The sequence below is a fragment of the Apteryx rowi genome, unplaced genomic scaffold (assembly GCF_003343035.1).
Source record: "Apteryx rowi isolate R43461 unplaced genomic scaffold, aptRow1 scaffold_173, whole genome shotgun sequence".
NCBI lineage: Eukaryota > Metazoa > Chordata > Aves > Apterygiformes > Apterygidae > Apteryx > Apteryx rowi.
In genome coordinates this window covers 70,402-94,366 of record NW_020448008.1, presented here as the reverse complement: position 1 = coordinate 94,366, position 23,965 = coordinate 70,402, and the positions used below count along the sequence as shown (strand labels likewise).

General features: G+C 39.9%; 2 protein-coding genes across 2 annotated transcripts in view; both read right to left on the bottom strand.

Annotated features, from left to right (window-relative positions):
* SYNJ2BP (synaptojanin 2 binding protein) overlaps window positions 1-15,120 on the bottom strand; it is a 31,868-nt gene extending 16,748 nt beyond the window's left edge. The window contains exon 1 of the mRNA XM_026060997.1: window positions 15,068-15,120. Coding sequence (XP_025916782.1) covers window positions 15,068-15,089 — 22 coding nt within the window. The 5' untranslated portion in view covers window positions 15,090-15,120. The remainder of the gene's footprint in view (window positions 1-15,067) is intronic.
* Window positions 1,889-15,146, bottom strand: MED6 (mediator complex subunit 6). The gene is made up of 8 exons (XM_026060993.1): window positions 15,068-15,146; window positions 10,605-10,764; window positions 9,508-9,599; window positions 6,863-6,945; window positions 6,161-6,269; window positions 5,571-5,686; window positions 4,758-4,785; window positions 1,889-4,139 (listed from the first exon to the last, which is right to left on the bottom strand). The coding sequence occupies exons 1-8, from the start codon at window positions 15,087-15,089 to the stop codon at window positions 4,009-4,011; spliced, it is 741 nt and encodes a 246-aa protein (XP_025916778.1). The 5' UTR covers window positions 15,090-15,146; the 3' UTR covers window positions 1,889-4,008.
* Window positions 15,147-23,965: the final 8,819 nt, after the last annotated feature.

Genomic DNA, 23,965 nt, shown 5'->3' with positions numbered 1-23,965 from the left:
GCAGCGACATGCATTTCGGACAGGCTCAGACAGGCACCGTCCCTCAGGAGGCTGAGCAATGAGAGCAGAGCTGGAGGCTCAGGGCCTCCCTCTGCTGCTTCCTCCCTCAGGACCCCTAATGGGGCAGGTTCCTTGAGCCAGCTGGAGGGCAGGTGTAATCAGCTGCTGCAGAGGTTAGCTACACTTGTCAGAGTGGGCTTCAGAGCCTGCACGTTGCTCATTCTTGGTAAGAGCGGCCAGTGTTGGTAGAACCCACCTCATAATACAGTAGTTTAGACTTAAGATGACGGGGGATGCCTGCTTCTGTTACTAGGTTATGGTTTCAGATAATGTTCTTCAAATAATTCCCCATTAAAAAAATAAATTATTTTCTAGAAGGTTCTACAAAAATCTGGTATTTTTCATTTGACAAAGTTTATTCAGTTATTGAAGATGCTTATCACAACACAGGCTAAAAGAATACCACACTAACAAATCTATCCCTWCTGTAGCCTTTACACAGCTAAATGAAAATCAGTTGCTTTAGATCAGGAACAGTAAGTGTGGCACAATGACCACAAACCTCCAACATATATGTGGATCATCATTGATGTTTTGACATCTTCCTATATATCCATAGCTGCGTATTGTTTGAAGCTGTTCATTATTGTTTTGGCTAACAGCGAGTGAACTCAAAGGCTGTATTAGGCTTAGATTTACTGCTTTTCTTACTAATTTTAATTTTAAAGCTTTAGAAACTTTTTTCCTATAAATTCTCTCATCTGTACTTTTAAGTTTTTGAATAATTTTCCACTGCTACTTTTCACATATCTCTTTTGCATTCCAGAGCCTTGAACTGTGTCAGATTGTCTTTTGAAATAAATTCAACTCAGGACACAATAGCTATAATAGAAAAATCCTATTACATTATCTTTTTTGTGTACAGTGTCTGTAGTGCTATTTTTAAATTCACGCTTCTGCTCTGTGACCATTCCTGACTTAGGCTATAAAAGAGCCCCTACTAAATCACTCTGCCAACTCACTCAAGATATCATATGCCCTACTCCCAGAAGTTGCCTACTGCCTCCCCCCTCCCCCCCGTTAATTTATGCATAACCATATAATTAGGACTAGGAGAAAGAATTTGGGTCCTATCACTGAATTCATGGCTTTCTTTTTTTTTAAAAAAGATGTGTCAACATAACAGTTCATAACACAGTGCTGAGCACCTACAGCAAGTCCTTCAGCATCAAGGTCACATCAACAAGACTACACAGTTGTGTTCAGATTAGCAGAGCCTTCCACTTCTGTACTCTGATCAGGTAAGGAGTAGACAGGATTTTGGGGGGGGGGGGGGGGAATGATTCCCATTATATGGCAAAGAACAGGTTGGAAGAAAAATGGCTAACCATACAATAGAGCAGGGAAGATAGATCACATCAGTCTGTAGCTACTCAACAACAGAAACATTTGTTTAGCACATTTAACTGGCTTTCACACAATCCACCTTCCCCCCCCCCAAAGGTTTTTTCATCTGACAGTCCCCTAAAATTTTCAGAGAGGGGCGAAGTTCCTGCAGAACTGAATCCTACCAGCAATTGCTTTACTTTTCTCACTTACCATCTGTTGAGTTTTTAGGAAAGAGTGATAGATCCAGCACTCTCACGCTGTGGACTACAGGCTAATAACCACTGCCCTTGCAGAAATAATTGAAGCCTTCCAATTGTTGAGAGATCAGCAGCATAACACCAGATCCTGTCCTACTGGACAAATTCCCCACCCCCATCCATAATCCACACTATCTCCATTTTTGTAAGATGTGGATAATCTCTGTATTTTGGAGTGTTTATTGGTGTTAATGGCTGAAATGAATCAGATTCTAGAAGATGATGAATACCAAACAAGAGACTGAGGAAGAAATTAATTTCTTATTTTCAGAACAGGTTTTGAACACAGAGGTAGCAGCTCAGGACCAAATACCGAACTATTAAGAGAGAAAAAAAAGTACTGAATAGTTTCTTATTACCTGAGCACTGCTCATGGTGTTTACTCAAAAAACGTATGACTCCTATGGATAAAATAGTTTGGCCTGGCAATTAAAAACTATCATAAAACAAACATAAGAAAAGGGACATTACCTGAAGCTCACTAAAAACAAACCCCCCCCCCCCCAAACTCCACACCCCTTAAAGGTTACTAATGCATGTTTGACTTTGTAGACCTGCTATGGCTACATATGACTGTAAACAAGTTTCCTCAAACAAAATAGTACTCAAACTAGGCATTTGTAAGTGGTACATTTCCGACTCGGCATTGTGCCACTGAAATCTTAGAGCTCCGGTTAACCAGTCCCATTCCTTGCTGAGGTTCGGTCATAATTCAGCAACCCAGCGTCACAGTTTATGGTGCTTCTTGGGCCCTTTGTTCTCATGGGAAGTCCTTTAATACAGGAAAGGAGGCATAACCTTTTGTTCCAAGTGTATTCATACTACATTGTAATTATTCAAGGTTGAATATCTTGAATATCTCCAACTTGTTTTGAGCATTCCAGAATAACTGGTCTCTATATCTTCACTTGATTCAGGACTTCACACTAGCTTATTATCCACTTCCGTCAACATTTGGAGAAATAGTTGCTCCAACTTTGCTTTTTTTTTTTTTGCCTCCCCCCCCCCCTTTTTTTTTCTTCCATTTGCTTATCTACATATTTGTTACAGCCTTGGATTACAGGACAAAAGTTACATAGGTCTTTCCTTTATTCAATAGCTACCCAGTCAGAGCTCTTCATCAGCTACTAAAGTAGGTGAAAATCCCTCCTATAACCTCCAGATAAATTTGACACAGCAGCCTGACTATATTTTAGTCTTCTTTCTTATTTATATTTGCCTGCTATTTAGAATCCTTTTTTCTCACTCTAAAATTTACTAGAGGATATTACAAAGTAAGCAACAAAGTAAGCAACAGTTTGGGGGCCAGGGGTGGGGAGAAGAAAACCGTTTCAAGGATGGCTCCACTACTTCTACATAAAAAAACAAAACAAGCCAATAGTCGCTTCTTAGCAATTGATGATATCTAAATTCTCTGCAAGCCAAAGAGTGCCTTGCATAAACATCACTGACAGCTATATACTTTGCATATTTGCTATGATGCTTCTCTTCCCCTTCCTGCCTCCTCAGGGCTAAAAGGCAGACAACTAATCAAGGTGATTAGATGAAGCAAGAAGGTGCTAGAAGCACAGAGGAAACAGTATGTAATTGAGACATCCGAGTTACAGTGAAAGAAAAATGTAGACATTGTGAGTGTATAACAGCAAGATATTTTAGCCTTTTTTATGTCATCATATATCTCTTTGACAATCACTAGATTTTTATTATAAGAGAACAGCTTGGCTGTCATTTATCTTTAAGTAAAAAGAGAACATTTAGAACCTTGGGGCAGTTTGACATCTAATTACATGGATTTGAGCCTCCAGTTACCAAATCTTCAATCTGTATCCCAAACACACTAAAGGCACRGCAATTTATATCAGACAGCCTAAATCCTTTAGTTGAACTTGCCTTCCTCAAAATAGCATATGACATATTCTGATATCCAAGTAAAAGACTGCTGCCAGCACATATGGCATATTCACTAGCAAAGTACGTAAGTATTTAAGAAAGGCAACCTAGCACCCAGGATATGATTCACCAAGAAAAAGTTTTTTTTAAATAAAAGTTTTTCTTTTACATAAGAAACCAAGACACAAGGGATTATAAGGATTTCAGGAGGCTGCAAAAATATACCTCAATGTAAAAACTATTCTCAGAAGCCAACTTGCAAAACAGAATGAAAACCGAAAACACTTTCTTTGAAGCAGCTCATCTTGCCATTGACATTTCTACAATAGATTTCTACAGAAAAAGCTGTTACAGGGACTTCAATCCCTGAATTTTCACAGTCTTGGTGAATAGCTTAAATATTAAGGAAAGGGAGAAAGAATCTCCTGTAGACTTTCAGGTACTGACTAATCCAGATGTGTAACAATTTCCTTCACTGGAGTCTCATTCGTTTTTCAGGAGGTCCTTTAGTGCCAGCACTCTGCTGAGCATTCTTTACAGTCTCTTTCTCCTCTGGCTTGATAGCTTCAGGGGCTGGTTCTGGCTCCTTCTTGATTTGATCCACTTAAGAAGTAAGAGTAAAACAAAGAAGTTATACCTCCAATTTTGAGTTCTAAAATACTGGCCAGGCTATTTAGAAAGTCTTGTTGATTTCAGAGGGGTAACATTAATTACTACCTCTAAGAACAACTAAGGACTAAAGTCATACCTAAACTCATACTCTAACCATATACAGTTAGTTAAAGAGTGGAATGCACTGAAAAGGTAGTTTAGTCTTTTCCTGTTTCAAGGTTGCTTAGAAGCAACTTAAAGCTTTCACATGCTTTCCCGAGCTTGTAGCACCAGGCAAAGTCACTAGGATGCAGGACTGACCTAATCATTGCCTCTTGCACCCTTTCCCCCTCCTGCTTTCAAAGAGCATTCCTTGCACTTGGACCTTCAGGCAATACAGTTTTTACAGATGGAAAGGGCAAGACATCTCCTGGGTAGGGAATTAAAGTATACATTTTTCAACTTCATGTTGGTCACCACACTGACCTCTGCTCCTATCTAGCACCTTGCACAACTAGGCAGTACCAGATCTACCACCTCAGTAGCAGCAGAAAGGAGCTCATGGGGAACTGAAAAACACAGCAATATATAGCTTATTTTTAAAATCTTTTGATAATAAGAGAGTTTTACCTGGGATGGGCTTTTCTCCAGGCTTTTGCTGTGGGAAACAAGCAAACAAAAAAAACAACCATCAGAAGAACCAAAGTCATAATTCTTAACTCTCCCTTGTATTCACTTCAGTATACATAGCAGGCAATGTGCTATTGTACACAGGAGTTGAGGTAGAAGGGAAGGCTGTTGGTTGATCACTAAATACATTTTAAAGAAAATCCAGATAACTTTTTTTTTAAAAAAAACATGCAGTTTTCCTCTGACAACTGAAAGGAACTACTGGAAAAAGTGCTCAGTTAGCCAGTSTTTCCTAATCTCTGAAGAATAAAGGGTTTTGTGAGCTGCTGCAAATGTTTTCTTTTGCTCCCCAGCAGAGGACCTGGTAGAACAGAAAGCTGCTAGAGACGACGCAGAGGTAGTCACAACCACCTCACAGAATGCTGAGGATGTCCAAGCTAATTAATAAGCCTCCACAACAATGCGGTACCTAGAACACAATAGCTGTGTTGGTTTCATTCAGCTCACAAAGCAGGAAACCGGCAGCAGCAGCAAAATCCAGTAGCTGACAAGTATAGATGATCTAAACTTAGATGAGGAATTTATATAGTAAAATTTGCCATCACTGTTTTGCCAAGGTCTTAACTCTCACAATTAGAGGGGAATTCCACCTTCTACTCAAAGCCTTCCACCTTCAAAAATCCATTATCTAACCAGTGTCACCGTTCTAGAAAGCACAGAAAATTCCCATGCACTGTCAGTTTCAGTTGTTCAAGTATTTTTGACTGTCTTAAGTTCCAAGTTACATAATTCTGTGGCTTATAAGTGTCATACCTGAACAAATCTAGGTGGAAACTTTTGTCTCAGGTCTAGAAGCAAAGCATCTACCCGTTGCCTTTGGAAAATAGAACTTGGTTCTTCTTTCTTCTTGGCTTTTGGTTTAGCCTTCTCTGCAAGTGACAGAAAAACGTGACAGAAACCTGTATAAGAAGTTCTGTTCTCTTACTAGCTCTTTGTTGTGTGACAAGTTGGCATTAGTTTCCCCTCTAAACTTAATCTCCATTTCCCCCTTGACATCAGTTCTTTCTTTGTAGAAGATAAAGAACAATTTTACCTCCTGATACACTGATCTGGCTTCTAAAAACGTCCTTGGAGTCCCCAAGGGGTTGAAGTGTCCCACACTTTGACATTGGACTCACCATTTTTTTTTACCTCCCACCCACACCTCAACATTCATCCCCACCAGCCCACAAGAGTGAGTTTCCTTCCAACCTCATGGGAAGCACTAACTTACCCTTCAAACAGAACAGGCACTAGCAGTGAACCTTCTCTTTACCATTATAGCACATTGCCATCAAGCTTTTCCTTTATATGCACGTTACCCTCCCTCTCAAAAGCACAAAGGGGGGGCCTGGGAATCGTACCTCGTTCTTCTTGATCTTTGAAATGCCACCAATAGCCTTTGGATGGGTGATAGCGACAGTAGGACATAGCTTCTTCAAAAGCAGACTGAATTCCATGCACTGCAGTGAGCTTTCAGAACAAGCCAACATAAGGAAATATTCAGAATTTAAGGAAGAAGTACAGTATAAATTCTTGTAGGCAGAGATTTAAAAACTTATATTCTATACTCATTTTTGTTCCGGGAAGGGAACTTGAGGTAGCTAGTTTTGGACCAAGAATGTAACCTTTTTAACAGGATCTCATGAGATCAAGTGCTTTTCTAAACTGAGAAAAATTTAGAAGAAACAGCACTTCACTAGGACACAAGAAGAAACTAAAACAAAAAATCTGAGTATCCAATTTAAAGAGAAATACCGGGTTAACCTATTATTCCAAAGCAAGCTTCATTGAATATTGAATATGTCATTGTTATTTCATATGCATTTATGTCATTTAATAATTTTCTTATAATTATTTGAACTTCACATTGTTCTGCCAATTGTCTGATTTCAGCTGTTCAGATCCCTTCATCCTCACACAATCAGTGCCCTACTTTTTGGGCCACACTGCACCACACTCTCCCAAGAGCTTTCACTTCCATATAGGATACCTACCATGTTAACTAGCAGTGTTTGTTTTAAGTTATTACAGACTGATACATACCAAATGTACAAAACACTTACAACTCTGGAGTTAATGACAGACCCCAAGTCAGGTGCCTGATAAATCACACCAGCAATAATATAGTAGTCAGCCAATGGAATAACTGCGGAAGGGGGAAGAAAGCGTACAGGATTAATTTAAGTCTCTGTCCGAAGAGCATACATTTGTTATTTATTTTCAGTAGTAACAGTAAGAATTCCAATATTCATCTCATAGTAAAAGTTTCTCTTCCATGTCTTTCCTTAAGGTACTTTAGTTGCACTCTATCCACGGAGAGATAAAGGGGAAAAAACCTAGGTCTGCTTTAGAGATAGAAAAGCATCAACTTTAATTCCTGTCCTGTTGCAAGCAAATAGCTGAATTTATGAGAGTTGGGATTTTCAGAGCTACACAAGAGGAGCCAAGTGAACTGCACTGGAAGTAGTTCCACCAGTCTCTGCTACCGGTGGAAATCTGTAAGAAGTCAAGATCTCATTCTCCCGGGCTCAGGTTTCTCTGACTTGTGAAGTCCTCTTAACTAGATATCCTAGGCCCAATGGCAGCAAAGTGCACACAGAATAAATCCTGTTTAAATTAACAGGATTGGGGTGTGGGGGGGAACCAAACCACTTCCCAAATCCATTTGCTAAAACAGGTTAGGGACAGCTTCTATTGGTTTATCAAAAATTCTTTGTTAAACCTGCTGTGCAAAGGAACAAGTCTCCATAATACTTTGTCAAGCATTGTTCAGTTTAGGAACTATACTGATGATACCAGCTTCATGTCCCCATGGCTGCCACCCCTGCATACGTTTGCTCCAACTCCTCCATCTGCATTAACACATTCTATCTCAACCCTTTTACCGACAGGACCCAATTTCTCCAGTACTTGGATTTTATAAAACTTGGATGCCTGCCTAAATTAACACAACAAGACAACTGGGTGCATATTAGAACCACTAATAGACATAGACCAGCAGCTTTACCGTCTCACAGCATACTTTCCTAGACAGATAGCTCTCCTTTGTCTTTGGACCTACAGATTTTACCCACTTCAAATAGGCAAACTCTTGGCTTAAGATTTGAAAGGGGAGGGGGAAAGTCTCCCCCCCCCCCAAACACACTGAAATCATAAGACAGACCTACACCAATTCTACCCAAGTACTCAACACCAGCGCTGAGCTTACTAAGTTTTCAAGCTTCCTATCCCCTACTTAATCCGTCTCAAACACAGTAATATTTGTATCAAGATAAAACAAAACATACAGGTAAAATTCGAGCCAGAGAACTAAGTGATACAAGTAAGAGATCTAGCCCAAACTGTAGGACCACAGTGAAAAAGTGTTACTGAACAAGTCCCAGCTAAGTTCCACCAAACATCTGTATTACGGCAAAAGCACAAACATTTTTATTGTGGAAAACAGAACTCTACTCTGGATAAAAAAAAGTTTCAAAAGCAGGAACTAGAGGATGCATGGTATTTCTATACTCACCTTTTAAAAGCTAGATTCAAAACCTTTGCTTAAAAACAAGTGGAAAATCTATTCAAAGAAGCAGTCATATATGCTCTTTTTCCATATGGAACTAAAATACAAAGAGGCCATTATCTGACATGAGCAAATAAGCAGCATTGCTAGGCAAGCCAAAGTCCTATACAAGAGCAAAACGCATACACAGAGTTGAAGTTACTACACAGAAAGTTAAGAAATAACTAGCATTAACCCTGCTTTTCATTCCTGTAAGGTTTATTCTGAAATAACCTAGTGTTTTACACATATGTACAGTAAATACAGAATATAGTCCAATTACAATAGAAATGTGGTAGCTCTTTTTAATTAATCACACATACACAGGTAAATTCAAGGCTAAAAAAGGGACATTGAATCCAGCTGAATGCAAAGGGAAGAAAAAGCAAAGTTATTCCATTCAGAACTCGGAAATGCCATCACTGACACCAGTGATGCTCTTTCTCAGAGTGTCACAGGATTCCCTGATGTCTCTAAAATATTTAGGTCTCAGATGAATAACCAAAACACAAACATTTTGTAGTATTACGTCGTCTTTTCTTGCAAGGATCTCCTTCCTTTATTCAGGAGATCCTACTCAGCAACCTAACCAAACCACAGCTGAAGGTGGAAATAATACAGAATAATTAAAAAAAAAAAAGAGTCAGGTTGCAACCAGAGGCACGAATGTATCTTTCTCTAACCAATGGAAATCATGGCTTTCTAAAAAAGAAAAAAAAAAAATCCACATACAAACCTACCAACCTAGCCTCTTCAGATGATTAGCATGAATTAAACTAAGCTCGTCAGCCCCAAGCAATCACAAAATTAGCCTTACTTAAATAATTTAAACTGAAAACTCTTGTATAGCCTAACATAGCAATATGACATGGCACGAATGCTATTACCAATTTCCACAGCAAAATATATGGCAGCACTTTTTCATTGCACTCTTCACATTTCACCACAAGAGGGCAATCCCTGCTACTAGCAGCCTAGACATCACTCCACGAGGCAGAGCATCTTCGCCTACCTCCCATGTAAAGCCTCATGTCCGTGTATTTATATCTGAGATAAAGACAGACCAGATGAGAACCATAAATGCTTTAACACAAGTTAGAAACAGATAAAAGAGAATAATTGTCCAGCCTTTCAATACTGACAGAAACCGAGCGACCTTACCTTGTGTTGGAGATTGCCTTTGCTGCTTTCGGATAATGAAGAGAATGGGCTCTTGAGCGTGAAGAAGGATATACTCCACTCCAATCATTTGGCTGGAAGAGGAGCAATCAGAATAAATATCTTCCTCTCAAAGTAAAAGCTCTGGGATGCAAAGAGCTACAAAAGGCTCAACAGTAATGGGTTAAAATTCAGATGCTTTGGAAGCTGTTTTATAACATGCAGTAAATAGACATATACCTATCTGCATATACAAAAGAAGTTAAAACAACCTGACAAAATTTTTAAGCAGGACAGGTTAGCAAAAGAATAGTGAAAAAGATGACATCTGTATCATGGTAGATTGTTATTTAAATACAGAAACAAAGGACCACAGTATATGCATGTGATGTGAAAGCCTCTCTGCAACCACATCCAAGTACAAGGAGTTTTGCCAATGAGCATTTAGCCTAACTTGCACGCTCCCTGTCATATTGTTGAGTCTTTAAACAGTTCTCAACACACTTCAGTTGCGCTCAGTGTAGCAGATGGGGAACTGCAAAGAAAGTTAACCTGCACATGGAGCAATCTCACTAGACAACCATCTGTGATGCTTACTTATAACACTTAATACTTATATTATTCATACTAAAAAGCCAGCTCTTTGGAGAAATACCCATACTAATTATGGCACACAGCCAGCGGGATAGAGAATCACAAACCAGTTGTTTATGAACCCAAAGTATCCCCCAACATAAACCTCATTCATCACAAGAAAAGCATTTAACTACATTATTCATATCAATATTCAATTTCTGTTGAGCTGGGAAGAAGAAAGAAGGAAGACAGCTTTTTGAGTTCAGAGAGCATCTAAAAGGTGATTTACTGGAATCTCAAGATATACCTAGAATACTTCATGGCTATAATTTCCTTGAAATGGCACTAGAGGAAGTAGAAGAGATCCAAATATAAAAAAAGCTGTATTTCCTGGCAAGGGGTGGGGCTAAAAAACAAAGAATAGAAGCAGCTTCCCAGTATGTTTCCATTCAACCATCAAAGACTCTGGGTGGATGGAAAGAGAACACTACTACACTGGAAGCAGTTTCAAATTAAAAACTTACTTCAAATGGTCCAAGGTCATCCGCTGCATTTTGACAACTTCATTGTTACATGTTCGGTCATAGAATGGGTTACTTCGCTCTGAGAAATAGTCCAACACACTCCCATTGTTTAATATTGGAATCCAGGAGCTGTCAACCCAGGAAATTCCCAAGAGATTATCTGGCAAGAGAAACCTCCTTTGAGTACCAAATGGCCTGAAACAGTATGAAAACCTCCAAAAGTAAATAGGCACTAGTTAATTCTTATGGCATGGGAGCAAAGTGGAACACAGTCCCACACAAGCCAGTTCTATTTAAAAATGCACTTCACAGAGGTCAAGTAACAATCAATATCCTTTAACTTACTATAGCTCTGTTGTAGATAGACAACAGTGTAGTCTGTTATCATGCTTTTTTTTCCTTGACTACTAGTTGCTGGTACACCATTATGTCATGAGAACGCCAGCAGGGTGCGTGCAAGTGGGGGGCGGGGGGAAATTAGCTAGCTCTAATAACTGTATAATATTACCATAATACTATGTATGTGCATATGTGTATTATTATATACAGTTTATATTATGAGCCATAGCAATAGCTGAGTAGAAAGACAATCTAAAACATGGTTCATTTTGAAAGCTAGTTCGCTGGTAGAAAAGTTGAACTTAAACTGTCAGTTACAATCAGTTACTGAAAAAAAAAAAAATCTGAGAAATGGTACACCTTACACTAAACCTAAGGCCGGTCATGTTTGTTTCTTACAGTTTCCAAATTGTAAACCATGGTACTTAAAGTAGGTAAAACACTACAAAGATCTATTAATTAAAGCAAGATTTTTCTTCTGTTAAAGCCAATGAGTAAATTACCGAGTGAAACAAATTAAGGGAGTTGTTAATAACATGGTATCTTAGAAGCATTAACACACATATCTCTGATACAACAGCAACTGATATTGTTATGTTCCAAAGATGATTATGTTTGATGTGGGTGAAATCCATAGTAAACAAGCCCCCAAAAGACATAGACAAAGATGCTATCTTCAGGCAAATGTTTCCCAGCAGCTATGAATAAGAGATTCTATTCCCAACTCTACAATTAATTTTCTAAATTGTCCATGGCAAAATACTCATTTTACATCTCGGTGAGTATTACAGAAACCTAACCATGTGAGTATTCAAATTTGAAATATACTCTATAACATACAAATTGTTATATGCCAGATAAGTTCCTACACATGTAGGGACATTTGAATTAAAATCCCTAGATTTAATTAGGACACTTCAGCAAAATTGTGTTCCTCATGCACATRAACAGTCAAAGTTAAATGCAGATCAAAGAAACCAGTGTCAACGATTGGTTCTATAGTCAACAACACTGCTAACACCAAAGACATACCAGATAGCTTGAAAAGTATCTTGAAATTCATCTATTTAAATTACAATAGCAAAAAAATAGAACTCCTAATACCCGAGAAAGCAGAAAACAAAGGCATATATTGTTCAGATTTTTTTAAGCACAAGTGAAGCACAAGTTTTTGAAGAAAGAACAAGAAAACTGAAATGCTTTCTTACAGGAACCACTCCCTTATGTTCATGCATTATATGCATATCCAGAACTCCCACTTGTCATTCCACTGTGAATATTTTATTTTGTGGCAATTCTGCATGCTCAAGGATGGCAAGATCAGTTGCAAAATGTCAGCTCATACATTATGAGCAGCTTCTTTTATGAACAGCTAGTAAAGTGATACTGGGTGCTCAGTAAACCAGGAATAATGCAGAATAACTATGAATAACTCATTCTGTCTTGTCAATCTCAGAACTGCCAATCTAGCTCTTCCATAAAATGGAAAAAAAATGTCTAGAGGCATTCACGTTATTTCATATAGACTATTCTCTCATATCTATAAAAGAAAATCTCAGTAACACAGGAGCAAAACCCATCAAACACTTAAGCTGCGGTAGCACTGATATTACCCTAAATGCCTTTCAAAACCAAAAGACATGCTGTCCTTCCCAGCAAAGACAAAAACAGCCCAAATTTACATTCTTGCCCTGATAAAGTCCCATTTCATATTTCAAACACAGAAATTTCTTACTGGTATGACTAATAATAAACAAATTTCTCAAGATGACACTCTCAGCTAAGCCCACAATGCCAAAGAGACACTGATAAATATATCATAAAACTGAATATAAAGCTTAGGTTCTAAGACTCAGTTATCCTTAGCTGTTATTTTGTAAGTGCAAATAATTATAACTCCCTTTAAAACTTGCAAGATTTTTCTCTTAAGATACTCTTGGAAAAAGGGGAAGCAGGGAGAACAAATCCAACCACAAACCTGACACGATGCCTCTTGTTCCTAGGGAGAAAGGAGTACTTCCATTTATTAGTGCCAGAACACCTTGTTCAAAGCATTTATGTGGAATTTGCATCACATATTCACTTTAAGTGCTTGTGACAGTATTATCAACCCACCGTGAATGTCTCATGCAAGACAATTCAAACACAAAGGAGATAAGCCAACAAACCATGGCAAAAAAATAAGAGGAAAGCAATCCACACAACGTGCTGTACCTGGACTTCTAGATTGGGTAGCCCAACACTAAGCTTTGACACTCAAACTCTACTAAGTGTATTGAACTACCTTAGATAAGAAACTTTGAGAGACCCTAAATGAACGAGATTGAGAGAGGAGGTTCTCCCACCAGCTAATAATTGCTTACAGCACTCCTGCCATTAATTGCCAACACTGCAAACAGCTGTTTGAAACAAAGCAGTCAGAAAAAGCAAACAGGACTGTAGGAATCATTAAGTAAAAATATGAAGAAAAATAAAGGCAGACAACTTTTGTGGCATTATCAAAATCCTCAGTATATCAGTATCTGATTTTCTTATAACCTCAAGCAGAAGACGCTATAGAGAAAGATTACAGAATGATCAGATATGAAACAGCTTCCTCTCAAAAAAAAAAAAGAAAATAGACTAGAAAATTCACCTTAGGGAAGTGGGCAGAAGGACAACTGGTAAAGGCTACAACACAGGATCTGTAAAGTCCTGAAGGGAAACCTGAAAGGTTAGCAGGGAATGATTAGCAGAGAATCAGTCAATTCAAGTTTAAATAGAAAGAAATAGAACCTTTACATAAGATAGAAACTTTGGCACTTATTTTCAGAGAGCACTGAGGAAGCAAAACCAAAAATGAATTCATCATCAGCCATTAGTCATAGTGATCCAACTGCAATTTTTGTTACAGGAACTCCCTTAAGTACAGATTTCTGAAAAGCTGAAAGTTCATAGCAAGGAAGGGCTCAATCTATACTTAACCTGTCTCTCATGACCTTTTCCTAAATACCTGCTCTTGGCTATTATCTGAGACTCTGCTAGACAGGCTTTTGGTGTCATTCCATTCAGACATTCTTATGAAAAGTGTAATTTACTTTCTCATGCCCCCCTGTATCCCCTTTTCTCTCTCAGAGTCCCAACTCTTCAGTCATTTAACCTCTACTTTGTGTATGACATCAGTCATCTTTAAGACTTGATTCAAATATAGCCCTGCCTTGAAAACATTCCATTTATACCACTGTATATTCACCCAAATCCTTCTCTCTCCCCCTCTCAATTACTTTAACTTTCTTTTTGGCTTTTCTAACGCTTAGACAGCCTCATAACATCTACTGAGACTACTGTTAAGATTACCTGCCAAACTCACTGCTTTGGTCTCATGCTACCATTCCACTATCTCCAACTTTCCTCCACACTTCACAACTTAAGTTTTCCTTCTTAATTGTTACTGTACCTTACCATGTCATTCTCACACCTCCTTATTCTGCCTGTAAAACCAACCTTAGTTATCCCATAATTAATGCTTGTTTTTCCCAGGAGATCCCTCACACACTCTCCTAGCCTGTTTCATGTCCAGCAAAACTGCTTTTTAGACATTTTTCCTCCCAGTCCCTCCTCATAATGTAGGCACATTAACAAGGTTACTGAACTCCCTCGTTCAGAGTTCTGAAAACACACAGACAAACCTAGGAACTTAATTACCCAAACTAAGTATTGATAAAGCATGTAGTTCTATAGCTTTCACACCTGCACATTGTCTTCTAATAGCTTAGATGCTCTTTGTGGCAGGCAGTGCAGAAACCTCAAGCTGGCGAGGACAGTCAACCATTACACCAGACTCCTCCAGCAGCAGAGCCGCTGGCACTAGGCTAGCGAGGCCCACTGCGCTCTGCCCCAGGGCCTGAGCCCCTGCCCGACTCAGCCCACGGAGGAACGCGTGGGCCAAGGGAAGCCGAGGCCGCTCAGCACTCTCCCGCCGCGGCTCCTCCGCGCTCCCCACACCAAACAGTTCCTGCGCGGCGCGGCTAAGCCCGGGGAGCAGGCAGGGCCCAGAGGGCACCGGAGGGGACAGCTGCGGAGGAAGCCCCAAGCACACACCCCATACAAGCACAGCCCCAGACACAGCGAGCGAGCGCSCCTACCTCGGATATCGACCGCCGCCATGGCCCCGCACGCGCACTTCCGCCGGCGGGAGCAGGCCGGGACAGGAAGTGGGGTAGAGTGGCGCCCACCATAGAGATGGGAGCCCAGAGCGGCGCCGAGCGCGGCGGGGAGGTGGAGGAGCGGCGCGCGGCGACGCTTGTCGCCGCTGCTTGAGCCGAGGCGCAGGGCTGCGGCGGAGCTGAGGCCCGTCTCGCGGGGCCTTAGGTCCGCCTCGCTTGCTGTGTACAGCATCAGATCCGGAGCACAGCATATTTAGCCAGACTTTTAAAAGCAACCTCTATTTCCTGAGTAACATTTCACATCCTCTGTCTAGGTTTTAATATAAGGGAGTGGATGGGAATCTTGGCCGTGTAGTAGAAAGGGATTTATTCCGTGTAACAGGCCAAGAGAGAAGTGTTACCCACACCCATGCCCACACCCACGTGCAGAGGAGTGGAGGTAAAGGACGTTAGCAAGACGAGTCCCTAAGTGGAGGGTGGGCTTTGTGCTGTGTCTCTGAAAACCCACCTGAAATGCCTCTGTACTGATGCACAGGGATGAGATAAGGAAGATAACTAATCTGAGCATCCATAATATGGATAACGCTTGACACTTCTAAAATAGCTGGGATCCAATGTACTAGAAGGGCTGTATAAACAATAATTAAACCTCTCTACATTTGTGTGAAGAGGGCAAGAATAGGTAACTCATGGCTCTTATAGGGCACAACACATTTTCGGAGGCCAGTGCAAGCAGGGCCCAAACTGTGGCACGGGAAACCACAGGAGGAGCGAGAGGGAGGAACACCAGCCCTACGCGGGCTTGGTGGGAGCGGAGCGTGAAGTCACTGTGCACTGGAGGGAAACATGCTACATGCCAGCCCTTTCTGCACCTTTGGAAAGATTTAGACAAGTTTTCCTCATTGTGACTCAGTCTGTACTTGCCAGAGTGGACAAGAGATTATATTTAGGTTCCCACTGTGTCCCCTTCGACTCCCTCATTCTAGGAGTCACAGTGGCCTCCTACTTCATGTTTCTTGTAGACAGGTGCAGATAGATTGAATCCCGGTGTAACGCTTCCATCATAATTATGTCCTATCCAAATGAGCTGCACGACACCCCGCAGAGCATGTATTACCCCTTCTACTGAACAGCTCAGAAAAAAGGCAGAGAAAGTGACCTTCCTGCAGTCAGCCCACAAATGGCTGGGAAAATACAAGTGCTGAACTGAACTTTTCTGTGGTATGTTCCCCTGCTTCTAAACCACTAGATGACAATGCTCTTCACCCATGAATAACAGGTGACCAGGACCACAGCATTAATGACAAAAACTAAAGGTATTTTTAAGGCTATTTCTAAACCGTTTGTTCAAAAACAGAAATACAGGTGTTTTACAGTGATTTTCCTCTTGGCTTTGTCCCATGGCAATTGCTGGTAACTTTTAAAGTGAAAGAGATGTGGCCTGCACATTCCAGTTGAGTATCACAGCAATTCTGGTTGAGGCAGCTGGGGTAGCTTAGATTACCATTTCAGGATAATGGTGTTGGTGGCAGTGTTCCTGTCCTGAGTTTTGGTCCTTAGTGTGTGCATAAACTACAGTAAAAGAATATTATTACTGAACAAGAGCAATCAAAAAGTTAGGACAAGGCAGAATTAAGTTTCTTATTTGCTCTTTATTCAGTCCTCTTGTATAGATGCATTATGAGATGGACTTTAAGTGCCTAACCACATGCTCTTTTTTTTTCCCCCCAGGATTCCTGTCTCATTCAATAGGTAGGAGTCAATATATGACTTGCAGATATACTGGAAGTGTTTTCCATAAAGGAGAGCTGTCCGCAGAACATTTGCTATGTGTGTTTCAGAAGTTGAAAGATGTCAAGGTACTAAGTGAAGGTTATAGAAAGTGACAAGATCAAATAGTTAAGGCAAAGAATGCTGCCTTGGAGAACTGGATTCTGTCCTTGTCTGTGATGCAGCTGTACGTGATACTAACATAACTTTTCACAGATGTCCAGTAATTTGAGTTCCTCATTTCTTGGAGATTTACCTGACATCCTGGGATATGATTTATAGATATGTTGAGTACTCACTGCAGATAAAGTTCTTATGCTGTGKTTTTTTTGTGTTTTATAATTCTCTGTACTCTGAAAAGTGAAGTTCTCTGAAATCCGTCTTGGTTTAAGCGCTCAAAATTAGATTTTTGTCATCTCTGTGCCTCAAGGCTGCATATCTAAAATGAGGATGATAACAATCCCTTAACTCAGAGGAGTTTCTGAAAATTAATTAATTAATGTCTGCAAAACACAATGACACTGGGGTGATGAGCGTCATGAGGAAATTAATAATTCCCTCTTTAGTACAGGATTTGCACAGTGAACAAAGAATAAGTTAGTAAGGTTGAACAGTGGAAGAAAACAAAGTATTGAATAGATGAGCATCATCCATCGTGAACACCGAATGCAAAAGGAAGCCATAAAAACATAGCATGCAATACAGTCTTTAATGGCACAACTACATTAAAAATCACAGAACTATCCTCAATTTTTCAATTTTCTCATTTCTGAGTGCTTGACATTACTACTAAGATAATATTCTCTAGACATACTTTTCCACTGTGTAATTCTCACGTGCACAAATACTGCAGATTCCCATTCATTAGCACTAATTGTTAGCAGTTTCTGCCTTTGTCAAATACATCTCTCTTAACCTTACCCACAGCAGAGTGTTTCCAAATAATATCATGGTAGGTGCCATTCTAAAACCAGTATTTAAATATCTGTGTCATGAACAATCCTCCTGGAGAACAGAAATGACATAAGATATAATAGCCACCCTTTGGAGCTTCTCTAACATCCTTTCTCATTCTATTTCCATGCAAACCATTTCTCTTCAGTAGCAAATGTGAACTCAACCTCCATTTTAATTATTTATGTTGTCCATCTTTCCTGCTTATTCTGCACCTCTCCTGAGCAAGTATGTTTTTGGATGAGCGAGGGACTGAAAAGCAAAGACTCCTGTATGGGGAATAATGGTGTTTGATGGCTTACAATAAATCTTCAATTACATGGTGAGACTAGCTGAAGCAGTGGTGGGAAGAGTTGTTCATCTACTAATGTGTTCACCTACTGCAACATAAAAGGGTAGGTTTTTTTCACTCAGCTTTCTCTAAAGGGAGAGTCTTGATAAATATTCATGTTCTGCTTTTTTGGGAAGAGGTTTGAGTTACAGGTAGAGATCTAATAAATGCTATAGGTAAAATGAGGAATTTATGGTGCTTTTAATGTCTAAGAAAGGCACCTTAAACAATATTTAAACATTCTTGTAAGAGGTTCATTTGTGTGTTTTAAACCTGCATAAAATACTCGGATAAAAATTGGCACTTTTTCAAGCAATCAGTGTTTGGATGTCATCTAGTGTCACCCCCCTCTCCCCCCCCACTGCTGGAATTATTTATATATATATATCAGTTATCAGAGCTAATGAGGAATCTAGTCCTACTACACTCCTCTCTCCTAGGCGCTATACATACATATAATAGAAGAGAATGCCCCTAATCTAAAATGCTTTTTCTCTCCAGTGGATGCAGGATTGGTAGTACTGAACACTCCAATCACAGTATGAGTAGAGTGGGGACACTAGTAAGCAAGGACTCCCTTTATAGTCTCAAATAAAAGCAGCCGAATTGAAAGGACTACCTCTATAAACGGGAGGAAAGGCTATCTCTCTGCACATCAATAACAGTCAGCTGAGACAGAACAAATAAGCTAGTTATATGCCATAAGGTAAAAAGTATTTTGTATGGACCCTTTTCATTATATTCTGGGTAGTTTCCAACACATATCAGAGGCTGCTGAGCAACAATCAGATCATCACAACTTTTTTGATTCTGCCAATCTATGTTTTAACTCACAGTGTAATAGTAATAACCTCCATATCCCATTAACTGTTCTGTGCAAATGTAGTTTTGAAGTGAATTGCAGAGGGAGATTTAAGTTCCTGTGCTAATGCAAAATCACAGAGCTTGAATTACTTATGAAATGAGTGATTTGCTACTGGCTTTACAGTAAGTAGGAGTGGAAGAACATTCTTTGAAATGCTTTCCCTTTGGAAAAAAAATCATAAAAATGAACAAAGTAGTGATAGGAAATTATTGGCAATGCAATGAAAACACTGAAATAATAACATTTTATTGAGAAAAATTGAAGGTTTGAGTTGGCTATTATGAATTTGTCCCCCATATTTTGCTTTAACATTTTTGCTGATGAAATTCCCTTCTTGCCATGCTGAAAGCAATTACAATGTTAAGAGTATCTTCAGATGACACTACACACGTAGCCATTTACAGAATAGCTTCCAGTAGGCCTCAAATTCCGTTGTTGAACAGTGCTTTAGAAACCCTAACATGGCCAAATTGCACAATTCTATTTTTTAATCAGGCATTTTTGCTGACTTCAAAGTCTGTTAATTTGTTCTTTCCTTCAGTGCATCTGCCTGTATTTTTCCTTTTCCTGGGATACTGTTCTACGCAGTCTTTATAAATACTGCTGATCAGATGCATTGACTATAGAAAAAAAAATGGCCAGGCTTGTGTGCTGTTTTTCTGCTGGAAAAATGCTACAGAGAAGATCTAACTAAAGTGATTGCAATGATGGTTGCAGCTCTTCAAAACAGGGTCCCCCTCATTGCTATCAGCACTGGGCTGCAAACAGTTAGTAACTTCTTCTAACTAAGGGTTGCCTAAGAGAGTGAAGAGAAGAAAAGCAAAACAATCATAATCTCCAGACCACACTACAGACTTAGCATTTAAAGAATACCTTCCAGTAGGCTTTGAGTACCATTGTTTTATACTGCTTTATAAACCCTAGCATGGCCAAATTGTAAAGTGCTTGATTTTTATACACTTACTCAGGCACTTTGCTCATCTGAAAGCAGGTTTTAATAAAATAAGGGTCTCTCTAGTTTGATGAACAAAATCAGGATTTGCTTTCCTGGTTTATTGTTATTTTTGATTTAAAACTGGGCTTTGGTTTGACAGTGAGCCCTGTGTTACAAAACAGTGGTGCTAACTTATTGCAGCCTAGTGGGAAGATGCAAAACCTGGACAGTTTAACTAGCTGCAGGAAGTGAAGAAGAAAAGCTTTATTTAATTCTTTCAAGGTAGGAGAGAGCTGCAAAATCAAACAAGCAACACCAGTGGCAGAACATGAATGAAACCTTTAATACTCTCTCTGCTTGACTAACCCCAAGTCTTATAATGGTTAAAATTAACAAATTTATTCTAGAGAAGAATTATAGTCTCTGCTGTGTCCATTTAGTCAGATACATTTTCTTTTTTTTCTGCACCTGTCTGCCTAAAACAGATTTCTTCACCTACTATGAAATGTTAATGTGCTCACTTCATCACTGTTTCAAACACTTAATTGGCCAGGCAGTTCTTGGATTGGATGGCTTCTTCCCCACTCTCCTATCATGTTATTCTTTACTAGTGTTGGTTGCCTGGTAACCCTAACACCTATCTTTCGTTCCCAGTAATTTTACGGGCTTTTTTCCCCCACTATTTAGTCAGGAAACCCATCATTTCGATCCTGACTGGTATGTTCCTTCTCCATCTGTGCCTTCACATCACACAATTTTGAAGACAGACAAGTGACCAAAATGTTGATCACAGGATGATTTTGTTTCTGACCTGAATTAGAATCACTTTTAGTGATCTTTTCTGTTAACATGAATAAAGGCTGGCACTGTGGGTGGAGCAGATGATTTCACTTCGTTGCTGACTCCCAAGCTCAGTTAGCTCAGATTCCCAAGTTCAGTTTTCTCCACAGATCCAAAGGGGAAGGCACTTGCAAAGAGCATGCTGTGGGCCTGGGAAAGCAGGACAAGTGAAGGATGAAGCAGAGGACACCTCACATATTGCCTCTAAGATCAGAAGAAAACCCAGAAAAAAGTGTCTTCCCTSATGTTCCTCCTTAGCATTCTCTTCCCTCACCTCCTCTGTTACTCCAGGCCTCTCCTCCGATCTCTTAGCTGCCCCCCACTCCTGAGCTCCTCAGTCTCCACTCACCTGAGTGGAATTGTGTACAGCACCCTGGGCCGCCAGCACATTCACAGTGGCCCTAATCTGTAAAGTCAAATAAATGTTGAAGAACACTTTTCTCCCAACCTCCTGCCTCTGGTTCTAGACCCAGAGGTCACTTTAGTTCAGCATCTGCACGTAGCAAGGGCTGCTCACCACAGGACCCAGAGAGAGAATGAATTAACAGTAAGGACTGAGCTAACCTAAGGTGAGGAAGTGGGGCATTTGCTGGGCCTGTGAAACAACCATATCTGCTATAGTAAAATGTTTCTCCTCCGCCAGGTAGTACTGCATTATCAAAGTCTTACTTGCCACGTAATTGGATACTGTTTTGGACTGAGAAAAGTTCCAGTTTGATACACAGGTGTCATGATAGTACAGGAGTTTAAGGGGCCTTTCAGCTTGACAGCTAAATGAGACTTTTGGCTGCTTAGTCTGTACAAGGTATTTACAGGGAGGGGATTTACCTGGTCTCTATAAATGTGACTGAGAAGAGTATGGGTTCTTCTTCCTTTCCATTCAGAAGCTGCTGCAGAGAGGGTCACAGTAGGCTTCATCTGATTGCCTCATAGCCTCTAAGCTGCTGTGAGATCCTCTATATGGATAGGAAACTGCTACTGAATGCTCAGCATAGGCTCTTGAGACTAATATAGAGGCATAAGGAGTCTGTTCAAATAATTCTGGACTGCAGTTTGCAGAAGAATCCCATTCTGAAGAGTATTCATCCTATCTCCTGCAGGAGGAGCAAAATTCCTATCACAAGCTGCATTAAAAAAAGATGGTTTTTCTTTCTCAGATACAGATAATCTTGTCTTTGGCTTCAGCAACATGCCTAAGGGGCTAGGCTGATCCCTTGTGTACCGGAAAAATATCATACCGTCATGCTGGTGCTGCACTCTCTGTCATCAGAGAATGAGGTATTAGTCCTGCTGTGCAACTCCACATAATCTGAAGAGGCTGTAGTTGTGACCCTGCCCTCACAATGTACAATGCTGGAAATAATCTAGCTTGGCAAGAGGACAATTTCCAGTGCCTTTTACATGAGTGAAATCTCCATTTGGGGGTATTCTCTCCACCATCAGCCCAGAATGGGCCAGCTGTGAGTATTTTACAGCAAGACTTTGAGAGAAAAATGTAGATTAAATTAATTAAACTCACATTACAGAGATTCATGATTTGAAATAAATGACAGACCTGCTCTTATACGAAAGACCTGTATAATCATCTGTATAATCATCTGTATAATCAAAAGTGCCACAGCACCTCTCTGCTTTGCACATCAGATTAGAGTCAGTAGATATGCAGCAGCTTACAGAACACGCTGTGATAGCTGCACATCCAGCAAAAATTAGACACATTATTCTATCAATAAATGCAATGGGGAATGGAGAAAGGAGACTTACAGACAAGCAAAAGTTCTTACATGATCATTTTTTTCCTGTCCCCATGTTTTGAATAAACTTCTTCCTAACAGAGGAAAAAATCAGGATAGCAAGGCAGAGGATACACAAATATAGCTGATCTACTGGCGTGAAGCCAAAATCACAAAGCCTGGCATGTGTTTCTATAGTACTTAGCACAGTGGAGCTCTGCTGGGACTCAGGAGCTATCATGATCCAGTGATAAATAATAATAATAGGAACATCAGGAGATGAATGCAGACAAGCTATACATTCTACAAATCTGTCCCAAATGAACATTTCCCATCAGGAATAAAGTATGTGAATGACTTTCATAGCTTCATTCAGTACCAAACAGTGTGAACTGTTGTCTGAGGGAACAGAAGGTGATACAGCAGGGCAATGAGCCCCCTCCATCAATAGGGCTGTTTCTCCAGGACAGGCTTCCCCAGTATGGGACATATCAGCAGCAAAGTGTTTCTTCACATACTGAACATTGCATCTATCTGCCCAGCCGAACATGCCCTTACATAATCAGCCTGGGCTCTGTACTGAAAAAGAGCATCATGAGCCTTACCAAGCTATGTGGTCTTGTTCACCAAGACCCAAAATATATTATTAGCACTTGTTTATTCTCAGCCTCTTTACTAAATCTCTCAGTCAAGTTAAATGTTTTTTCTGATTGCAAGTTATAACAAGATTTGGATTTAAGGAACGTTGAGCTAACTGAATTTCCTTGCCTTTGTAAATCCAATATCAGAGCTGTGGTGAAAGCAATATCCTTCAGACTTCCCACCTGAGCCTCATGTCAAGAGTATCTTTTCCATCCACACTATCCACATGCGCAACTCAGTATGGGTGTTCTTTCCTAAAAGTGAAAGGTGAGTGGAGAGAAACATTTTATGCTTATGACTTACTAGCCTTTGAGATGAAATGGTCTACATGCTGGGCAGAAAMACTGATCATTTCAAACAATATGGCAGGTGAGTATCAACGATTTTGTATTTTGTATTGCTCATGGGTCTTCTCCTTTCTCATTCCAAGTGGCCTTTATGGCGGACCAAATGTCTCTGCTCTCTTTGAACAATTATAAAAGTGGACATAGAAATGTATTCGTCACACATTTATCTTCCTGTACGAGTCTCATTTGTTAAAATTCATATGTCTGTCTATCTTTTATAGCCATTATTTATGAGGATTATCAGTGTATTTTTAAAACTCTTTTTCAGTCCGTCTATGGGAAAAATAGGGATGTGGTACATCCTTGTTTTTCCCCTCAAAGATCTCAGGCCCTTAAAGTCAGGAGATGCTGACCTTCTCATTTGTGAGTACTACTTTTCTGAAGTTTGACTAGGTTTCACTGTTGATGGCGTGGAAGTGATTACATATGGCATTTGTCTTCCAGATACTAATTGTACTATC

Bases quoted from the DNA above. Each gene is read 5' to 3' on its own strand.
- MED6 (XM_026060993.1), bottom strand. From the start codon at position 15,089: ATGGCGGCGGTCGATATCCGAG. The intron at 6,946-9,507 runs GTAAGGTCGCTC...CCCCTTCCGCAG, and splicing joins AAGGCAATCTCCAACACAAG to TTATTCCATTGGCTGACTAC. The intron at 5,687-6,160 runs GTACGATTCCCA...TGTCACTTGCAG, and splicing joins CAAAGATCAAGAAGAACGAG to AGAAGGCTAAACCAAAAGCC.